An 11,078-nucleotide genomic window follows, 5' to 3' on the forward strand; every position below is an offset into this window, starting at 1 on the left:
CTGCATATGTGACTGGTCATATTACCCACAGGTCCATTACAGTTACTGAGGGTTAATGTGCGATAATTTAAATGTTACGAAACAGGATCTGAATTCCGCTGGGGTTAAACATTTGATGGCGTGACGGCCTTCGCTGTCTGATAAAACAAATACGTGGGTTCCTCTTCCTTTCGCAAATGTTTATTTTTTAGCGGGAGAATGAAAGTACACGATTAGAGCCTGTCTAGTATGATAGAGCCATCAGAGAAGAGAAACTAAACTGAGCTGAAATCACTTGACATGGAAAAGAACATTTTAATCCCTGTTTTACACCTGTGTAATTTCTTTTTGATAACGTCTGGCAATTATGGAAGACAAGGTACGTACTTATGAATAATAATGTAAAAAAGTTATTTCATTGAAGTAAATATTCAGATATATTTTATATAAATGCAATGTAGTTAATTAGAATGCTAGCCACTGCATCACATAGTGACTTTCCTTCTTATTCAAAGTATCTTTAAATGAACTTTTGCATATTATGTTGTAAATAGATATTGTACAGAAGAAACTTTTTTTCTGTTTGATTTTATTAATACATGTACCTAGACTAGTTTGCAAGGTACAGTTGTATTGTTAATGCAAGACAAGGTTAATCTTATCTATGTGTATTTCTGTATATTATATAGAATATAAACATGGGGACATCACCCCTCGACTGATTTGCCGTTCGGGTTTATAAATCATATAACAATGCAAGTGTCTTGTTTCCTGAATTCAGTATTATAAGTGTATTGTTTACGTTAAACAGAATTTTGTGTGAATTGTGTATATGTGTCTACACAAATCACACAAAATTATGTTAAACGTACACAATACACTTATAATACTGAAATCAGGAAACATTTCATAATATTTCAAATAATTGAAAACCTGGTACAAATGTCACCAAGTAATATTTAAAGAGATGGTCGCAAACAGTATTTTTTTTCTTTCCTTTTTTTCGAAAAAAAAAAGAAAAATATAAACAAGATATCTTAGTTGAACTCCATAAATGTGGTACAAGAGACAATTGTGTAGATTCTGGTTTTTGGTCTGAAGCTAAGAAAACACCATAATTTGACAAAGTATATATATTTCATAAGATGTTTGTAGGTACTTTATTTCGTGGTGTGAAGTTTCCAAAGTGTTTTATTAGCATACATATTCGTGGTAGGTCATAATGACAGCGATCCAAATAACCTTAAAACAAAGTCGTTTGTTTTTTTATATTCGTGATTCGACACCAACCGTGAAAACAGTGAACATTTCTACACAACCAGTACTTTATGTTAGACAGTATGTAGTTTTTATTGAATCCTACCTTAATCCCATCTTTACTGGTGAAATTGTACTTTAAGGATAATGCCTGCATTACTGCCAACTAGTAGTTTACATATGTTTAATTTTAATAAGGTTGCAAATGCCATATTTGGTATGATTTTCTACATGATGTTAGACAGCTATGATGTTATAGCTTTTATTTAATCATACCTTAATGATGTTTTCAAACAGTGTGAAAGATTGAACAGACATACCTATGAAACATTGATGCTTACTTAGTAAAAATTGTGTTGTTTGTCTGAATTTTCATTCTCAGTGTTACTTCGTGGCTTTAGCTTTGATGCAATGCAGCATTGTTTCAGACTAACATACAACACAAGCACAATACGAGATTGTATTTATTAATAATAAAAGCAGGATTTAATTTCATCAATCCCCATCATAGTTACCCATAGCAACGTGTGTCGCCATGTCTGAGGTAGAATGGCTTTATGTGTAGAAATACACGACCATCTCTATATCTGTATAACATGTCACTGCTTTTAATTGATTTATTTGGCGTCTATGTGGTAATATGTCTGTATTTATGATGGAAGCATGTATAGAGCACGTGCTAGTGTTATTATACATATCCCTGTGTGACAATAATGCCTCACTTTTACATCGGGTGTCGTCATCACCAAAGGTTCAGGATACAATCTAGTATTGTCAACTTGGGTGTCATCCTTTTGATGTTGAATGCCCTTTTTATTGTTCGAACAGTGTTAATGATTTTTCTAAACAACATTGAAATATCTATGTACTTCATATTTACTTCCAAATAACATTTAAACAAATTTAAGTAGATTTATAGCAAGTTATCAATGCTTTGCGGATACAAATAAAAGGTATCAACAATGCATGTTTAATGTAATAAGCTAGTTTCCGTGGCTACCTTGATATATGACCTACGAGAATACTGAAAATTTATAAATAAGCAGATAAGCCTTACAACGCTTGATTCCATCCATCAGCAGATATTATTAGTCTCTTTCAAATACTGATGCTCATGTCTAGACACGTCGTTTCTTGAAGTCATTACTACCATGATGTTTGCTAACCTCCGTACTCTGCCATTGATCTTTATTGATACAGCAGTATAAATGATAGGTCTGCAGAAAACTGACGCCTGTCATGTTACATGTATCTCGCAGTAAACGTATGAACAGGACGGCAATTCGTCATGGGCATTTTGTGTGATAGGAAATGATTACGACTGTGATGCAGTAGGAGTGATATTTTAGACTTTCTCCTTTAATGCACGTTAGAAGTTAATTAAAGGCCCACTACCTTTCCGAAAGGAGATTTTCATTTTAAAAATGGGAATGTACAACGAAATCGATAATTTTATAGACTCGCAAAAATTATGAACTTACCGTTTATACTACACTTATCAACGCCTTCTTAACAATTGAATTCAAATAAATAAATAAATAAAATGTTAATTTTCATAACGCGGGTCGTCTTATGTTCCTGCCGTCGTCCTAAATACCGCGCGGTAGTTGAATATCACCGCACCATAAGGTAAAACAGAGGTATGGATCTCCACTAAAGCTTCATATTAATCTTTTGCATTTACTAACCTATTTGTTTCTTTTGTTCTAATTTTACAGAACTAATGTGGTGCTGGTCTTATTCGTTATCAATTTCTATATATATATATACTCCATTGCCTTGGACACAGGTACTGACGAATATATTGTGACGTCGCCATTATGTAATGCATTTATTATGATTCATTGAATCCAGCTGTCAGATTTACAGACGGACTTTCTCATTTTGGAAATGGAAAACACTAAGTTCTGCAGAAAACAGCTAAATATTTAGAAATAGAAAGATGTTGGTGGAGAAGGAAAAATTAGCCCAAAAACACGGAAACACATTTTTAAAATTGAAATAACTCTTCGTGCCATTCAATAAAAAGATGAATTATTAAGATACTAAGAACATATTTCTAAATGACAATACTTTTCTTCAGTTATTTTGACAAAGTTACCTAGTAACGCTTCCGAACGCTTTATAGCACGTATTTCAGAAGGACCCTACTTTTCAAAACGATCAAAATCTCGTGTCGTAAACGTTATACTTGCAATGCTGTTCCGTTGTGAGGTTTGTACCAAAATACCTATACGAGAATTTGGGAGTGCTACACGGAGTATGACGAATAAACTAATTACTATAGGTCAAACAGCTTGTAAGAAAACAGTTCTGTACTTCACTTTCGCTTAGCGATTTTACTTAAAAACAAAACCAAAAAGTGTTTGCAATAACATGACATGTTTTCTGAGAAAGAAATCAACAGCTAAACAGATTAATAACTAATTATATTCAACATTGCTTTTGAAACAGGCAGTAAATAAACAAGGGTATTGTAGCGATATATCCAGAAACTAAGACAGCGTAGTGGTACTTATGGAAGATATTAAATTCCATGTAAGAAACAAAAGAGATCATATCATTTTTCCAACTGATGATTCAGAAACATCGAGGTTGGTATTCAATGATTATGTTTCCTAAATGTATTTCCTTCATTTTCAAAATGTTGATGAATCAAGTTTGAAACAGAATGGAATTTGCAAAGGTTCTTGTAAGGCAATGTGTTTAACACATTTACTGAAATATTACGTACCAGCTGTTTATTGAGAAATCTAAAACACATATTTGAGGTTTCTCTCATAATAGGTCTATTGTAGTTCAAAGATGAACGAAATGTTAAGTAAGTTGGATGCTCATTAGGAATACGATCCTTTGATAGCGTATTAAGTTCAAAGATTCAATACTTGAGCTTAAGTTATACGTGCTTCAGAAAGTATGAGATGTGTTTTGTTGTTTGGAATCTACACACCTATTTCAAAATAGATATTTACTCTATAGTTACAGGTGACTGCCCTTCCTTGCATTGGTCACTAGATACGTCGCGCCGGAAATGCTTTAGATTTTACCCAGAATTCCATGACTTTCCAAGTGCTGAACAGCTTTGCACGCGAGATGGAAGCAACATTCCACATATGGACACGGATGTTGACGTGACGTCAGCTTTTCATTATCTATTTTCAAAATTCTCAAACTCATCAGTTCAATTTTGGACGAGAGAACAACACGAAAGAAATGAAAGAATTATAAGTAAAAGAACGACAGATGAAGAGGAAAGGTGCGAGTTTATAAAGCTGGAGCCATATTGGAATATAACAAGACAAGAATGTAAATGTCATGAGAAAATATCTGTTCTCTGTGAATATAATTTCAACGATTCTACGAACAGGCTGTTTTCGAAAGGTAAGTACATTAATTCCGTCTTTCCATTTGACAGAGTTATCTGTCCTTGCGGGTAGGTATCGATTGTGACATTATTTTGCTATTAGCTTTTGAGTTAAAAATGCGTCGCTATCTCTGAACGACTTAACATTATACTCATGAACACATGACATAAGAAATCTACAATCAAGGGCAAATAACTCTCATTATTTTAAATAAAATGTCATATCTTTATATTTTCATCAGATAATATTATGTACGAGTGTCAGCCCTCTGAATTAATATGATGATCAACGCATCGGTTAAAATGAACGTCTGGTTTTTGTGTCAAGTAAAAATGTAAAAGCAAAATTCAAATGCAGTTTATCCTTAAGCTATGACGACAAACAGAATTAGCAATTAGTCTGCAGTACCACAAGAAATTCAATTATAAAGAAAAATATGAATAATGAGACCTCCATTTAAGTTATCATAACACAAATCTAATCATCCTTCATAGAAAACACCAGACGCTCTGAAATGTATTTACCACTGTTCAAATTGTAAACCTGAAGGTCTGCTGACCAATTATTATAATTATGTTGTTTCTAGTGCAATTCTGAAGCAAAACGAGAGGATAAACATATGAAAGTGTTTTAAAAATCTTTGAACATTAATCAATTTTCATATCTCAATGAAAACGAAAATCGCAAATAACGCGAAAAACGTTTTTAATTTTTTTTTTCCATCTAATCGCATCCAACTATTTTAATACATTAAAGCAAACGTATTAGTTTCCCCCACTTTGCCTAGCTACCGATTGGTCAGTTTTGAAAATCTTGAGATTTCTCACAACAGAAACAGGGAAAGAGTTGTATGACGTCACACTAGGAACATTGACTTATTGAATATGAAATTCATGCATCAAGTTTTTCTGAATCAGTTTTATGTATACTACATTCAAAGAGAGATAATCGAAATATATCCCTGTATTCTACCTAAAGGGAAGTAACTTGTGTTGACTTGCTTAAATGCTAGGATAAGATACTAAATGTATGTCTAAACGCTGCCGTTATTCATGTTTTCCAGATTTTTATGTGCTGGATACCCAGGATCTGATCGCGATTGGAGCCGGAGCAGTGATATTGTCAGCATTCTGTTTTGTTGTTTTAATGGATATAATAAAACATGTCAGAAGCCCAGATCAAAAATTAGCAGACGACGCACATGTATGACATATATAGTTTGCCTACCAGCCTCGCTAACCGTCATAAATAATTCATGACTTGTTTCAAAATCAGATACTAAATAAGGGGTTCAGCATCATAAGTGATATCTCTTAAGGATAATAACACATTGCTGACATGAATTCAGGATGCACAATCAGAAAGACTAGGTTTTCATACCAGTTTTTTATTACCACGTTCTTGGTAATCAGACCTAGTCAAATAACACTGAAACAGTCATGGTAGAAGATGAGGAAATTACCTCCGGGAAGGAAGGATACGACACACATCGACATACCATTGTAATCTGTGGAGAAGTTACATTTTTATGTGCAAGATGCAGCTTTCCTTTCACTCATTTTATGGTACGAGTGACACTAGCAATCCGCCTTTGAATAGTATTTAAGAAGGTTTAGTTCATTGTGAACTAGGCTAAACGTATCTAGCTGCAATGGTAGCAACATATTTGATAAAAAAGCAGAATACAGGGAACAAGAGAGAGAGAGAGAGAGAGGATGCCATTCTGTTACCTTAGCATTGTGTCCCTTTGATGTAGTTATTTAAGGATTAACTTGAATAGATTTTTTATGTTATGGAGATATAACACAAAAATCTGAGTGTACTCTAAATAAACCGCGAAGCGGTTTATGATGAGAGTATACTCAGATTTTTGTGTTATATCTCCATAACATAAAAAAATCTATTCAAATTAATCCTTATAATTCATTTTACTAAAGATAATCTCTTCAACATTTAAAATTCATTTTGGGACTCTTTTGTCTATGAAATTATTACGCCGTCATCTCAGCCAATCAGAAGCGACGTTACTGTCGAATGATAGGCTGATAAAGTAAATTTTTAAGCCAATGGAAATGCTCGTAACAAGCAAAATTGAATTATAATTACGTAATGTAGGAAAATGACAATAACACCTGTTACTTGACAAAGGGTTGCATGACAATAACACCTGTTACTTGTTACTTGTATTTGCATTATTCTCATGTAGCCATGGCCTTTAGGCATAAACCTTTGTTAATGTAAAGTTGTTTTTAAATTCTGAAAATGAATCATAGCTTCTCTTGAGTTACCAATAGCTAATTGTTTTACATAGAATGGCATGCGGGTATGGTCAATAAAGTGAACAAACTATTAAAACAGTATACATTAGAATGTTAAACTCGGTGTTCGACAACCACCATTATATACCACTTTGGGCAAATCAAAATTAAAAATAACAGCGTCATGCTCAAATTATTGACTAAATACTAACTAAACCAAATGCTCCAAAATAATAAGTGTTCTCTATACTTCCTCTACAACACCCGCCATCGTATCTTCGATACTTCAGTGTAACCATCACTGTCTTAGTATCCGGCACCTGACTAAGTCATTGCAAATCTGAAATTTCCATAAGTAACGACAGATGGAGGATGTATTTGGTCTATTGATTCATATCAAAAGAAATGAATAGCTTTGACACTATGCGGGTACTACCGGACAGTGATTATGTTACCTCGAAAATATCGAGGATCGAGCACATGCAAGTCGTATCACAAAGTCAAATGAGATTAGGGTGACGGCAATATTTACGTAAGTACACTGCATATAATAAATCAACGACCAAGTCTAGCTTCATGTTTTAAAACCAAACTGAAATATTTCAGATATCTGACCATTTGATCGACTGCAAAACCTTCCCACAGTATTGACGTAGCCGTATACCTCGATAGTCTGTTCGATTAGCAGTTTACCAAATATTTTGTCAGTTATACAGATAATGAGTAGAAGAACATCATGCAACCCTACATATAATTGTGGAATACAAACGCCTGAGCACGTAGTGATATTTCAACGGTACTAACTAACTTTTATTTTTAATATAATCTTTACAAAACCAATTCACACGTGTAAGGGAAATGCATTTTCTTTTCCAGGGATGCTATTATCGATAAATATCAAGCTGAATGTTACTAAGTACACGTCGCTTAATTATCCAGAAACATAAATCTGGCGTTCATTGGCGCAAGATCTATATATAAATGTATATAGGCCTATAAATATGTTATATATGAAGACGAAAGTATTGAGTATTCGCCTATAAATACGAAGGCGAAATAATTTGTACTAAGTTTTATAAACAAACATTCTTTTAGATTTTATCGATCATATTGACAAACGGAATAAATGAGGTACTCCTTCAGTTATCACCAATATTATACGGTGGGTATATGGACAAAGTACTATATTGATTAAGTGTCATGATCAAATACTTTCCCAACCATACATACCGAATAATGTCAATAAATCATTAACTAGTCGACATCCATACGAACTATGTCCCCTGAATATTGAATGGTAAACTGCATCAATTCACCATTGAAGCTCACCCATTTAGTTCAATGGGTGATTTGACAATCGAGCGAATCAATTAACTATAACGCTTCATGAAAAATAAATATTTTTTACAATGTTATAAAAGTCAAATGCATTTACCAGTGATGTAATACAGCTTGGTGGTCGCATTCTGGAATTCAATAACAACTTAGTTACTTGGTCCATTTTTGGGTGATAATGCATTTTGAATACAATATAAAAAACATTGAAAACTGAAGTGGGAATAAAGGAAATGTATATATCAAGTCGTTTACATTATAGAATGGGCGTTTTATTAACTTACGCTACCTCCCAACAAGTTAAATAGTAAATGATGATTAGCATAAATGGTTCTGTTAATTGAGCAAAACAACGAAAACCAATCAGAAGAGTAGGTTTTGTTCTCAATAATGTGTGAATCGCCTCGTTATTCCGCCCAATTTATCGGACAATAAATTAATTTTATGTTTAGAACCGAACTGTCGATGAAGTCCTCGTTGTGTACTACGTATCCTTCTTATGATCAGTGTTGTATGTAATTGTATTGAAGAGGTAATGAACTATATTAAACATCTGGTTTGTAACATCGGAGTAGTTGTTCATATACATGTGCATATGTACTAGGTAACTATACTATCAAAGAGATATACATGTATAATTTTAATAATATAAGTTGCCAATAGAAAGATAATATCTTTTATTAAAATCACATAACCTCGCATTTGGATTCATAAACAAATTAGGTAGAAACATTCTTTATAAAGCCTCTGTTAAAGGGACAATTCAGTCTAAAAGAACATTAAAATTTGTACAAATATTTAAAAAACCCAGTTCTAATGGAAGTTAGAGCAGTCAGTTTTACTGTGATATGCATGAAAAGCCCATGGTTGTGACATGTGTGTAGATGTTCAAACTCGCTCGCTGTCCGCCATTACACATTGTGGTCGAACTTTTTGTATGCCGAACCCAGTCCCTTGCTCGTAGAGTAATGGAACTTTTGTCTAAAACTGCTAAAATCGCTCTAACAGTAGTGTATTTACCTTATTAGGTGAATTGTCTTGCCTAAAAATCATTTTATCACCTTTTCAGTAGTTATGTAGTTTTTTTTTTGTTTAACGTGCATGACTTTGGCTCGGGTATGGGTACAGCGTCCATATTGTACCTGCTAAATCGTATTGATCAACGATTTGATATTTCAACGGTATTAATTAAAATACTTAACAATGTCGTGGAATTTGTCAATAGTTTACCTTATATGTTCCATAAGAAATGTAGAGCAATACATTTATGCTATATTTTGCTTCTTGGTTATGTAAAAGAATTAGCCTGAGTGAATTGTCCCTTTAAGTAGCTAATATGTGTATGTTTATTTAGAAGATAAGAGCTGTTTATCCTAACCTACAAACATGCCTAAATCTCCGGAGAACTCCCTTATATTCTGTATTTGCATATTACAGAGTTACAATGTATCTGCCCTTCCGGGTAGGTATTGATTGTGACGTCATGTCTTTGCGAGCGTAACGTCACACTTTTTGAAGAAAACGACGTAAATTGCGCTCACAAAATAATGACGTAACAATCGATACCTACCCACAAGGGAGCTAACTCTGTTATATGCAAAGACAGAATTATGCTCTTGTCTTTGAAGACAACGTTTTTCAAGAATGTCACAAAGGTTACATTATGCTGTTATTTTTGTATTGAGGATTATTCTGAATCGACTTAGAATTTACGGTAATAACTGGTTAACAAAGAAATACGGTAGACCAACTGATGTTCGGCATGACTTAACTTTGCGGCGTTCACACATATATAAAACGGGATTCAGTCCACTTTGGATCTGTTATATATAGGATCCTACATGAGTGTTCATTTCATTTGATATTTTATGAAACGGGTTTTAGGAATTTTTATTTTTGCGAGCCTTAGCGTAATCTCGAGCCTCGTAATCCTCGTCATTTTTCCTGGCATCATTTTATTGTTTCTGTCTTACGTCATAATGAATTTCCAGCCAATGAAAATCATGAAATCACTGGATATCAGGCGGATTATGTGATAGATATGTATACGTATTATTTCCTGGGAGAGAACTCAAATAGGCATTGTCCGATGTTCAATCCTTTTTCAGTTATTGAAATAAAATTTTGCTGAAATTGAATCATTTTCGTGGGGCGTTTTATTTTGGCGATTTCTCAGCGAAGAAATCGAAATTCAACCGCACACAAAATAATCTGGCTTTCATAGGATGAGAAGAGAATGAAAAATATTTGTTTCGGTAAGTAGATCTAATCCAGAATTTACGGCATGCATACTTCTCTAATGTGCAATGGCACAAAATTTATTTTGATCAAACAAAATGCAATATGGGTTAACAAATTGTATAAGAAAATCGATAGGCCTCCATAGTTATATATAGGAAACATTATGTAAATATAAAGGCAATCAAAAGGAAGTGTTCATCGTCAATACGTGGCAATCCATGGATCTCGGTACAAATAACAATGGGGTTATGTGTATATGTCATTATCCAAATGATGTAGAAAATGTAAATAGATAATTTTAATTTATAAAGAAACCGTGAAAATCAATATTCTAAAAGGTGAAAGTTTGTTGAAAATATAGCTAATACAATGAAATATGCATGAAAAGATTATTATTTTATTTTCGAACGCGGTTTCTGGTTCATTGAGGAATATGTTCATAAAATATGTTAAAGTCATGCCCTCTTTTCAGGGAGATGTACCCGACACATAGGGATATAAATTTTTTTATTATACCGAACAAAATTAAAATAAATCCATATATTTGTTTTTCAATATCAACAAGCTATTCTTAATTTCTTTCAAAAGAACTCGTGAAGATATTTTCCCAACAAAAGATAAATTCGTCTGGCTGCAAACAAAT

The 11,078-nt window shown here is 33.3% G+C and overlaps 1 protein-coding gene across 1 annotated transcript; it reads left to right on the forward strand.

Annotated features, from left to right (window-relative positions):
- Positions 1-4: 4 nt before the first annotated feature.
- LOC138329175 (uncharacterized) lies at positions 5-10,332 on the forward strand. The gene is made up of 3 exons (XM_069275971.1): positions 5-358; positions 4,222-4,617; positions 5,665-10,332. The coding sequence occupies exons 1-3, from the start codon at positions 280-282 to the stop codon at positions 5,808-5,810; spliced, it is 621 nt and encodes a 206-aa protein (XP_069132072.1). The 5' UTR covers positions 5-279; the 3' UTR covers positions 5,811-10,332.
- The last annotated feature ends 746 nt before the right edge of the window (positions 10,333-11,078 follow it).

This window comes from Argopecten irradians, chromosome 8, assembly GCF_041381155.1.
Source record: "Argopecten irradians isolate NY chromosome 8, Ai_NY, whole genome shotgun sequence".
NCBI classification, from domain to species: domain Eukaryota; kingdom Metazoa; phylum Mollusca; class Bivalvia; order Pectinida; family Pectinidae; genus Argopecten; species Argopecten irradians.

Coding starts and splice junctions, on each gene's coding strand:
- LOC138329175 (XM_069275971.1), top strand. CDS start 280: ATGGAAAAGAACATTTTAATCCCTGTTTTACACCTGTGTAATTTCTTT. Junction 359..4,221: donor TGGCAATTATGGAAGACAAG/GTACGTACTTAT, acceptor CTATAGTTACAG/GTGACTGCCCTTCCTTGCAT. Junction 4,618..5,664: donor GAACAGGCTGTTTTCGAAAG/GTAAGTACATTA, acceptor CATGTTTTCCAG/ATTTTTATGTGCTGGATACC.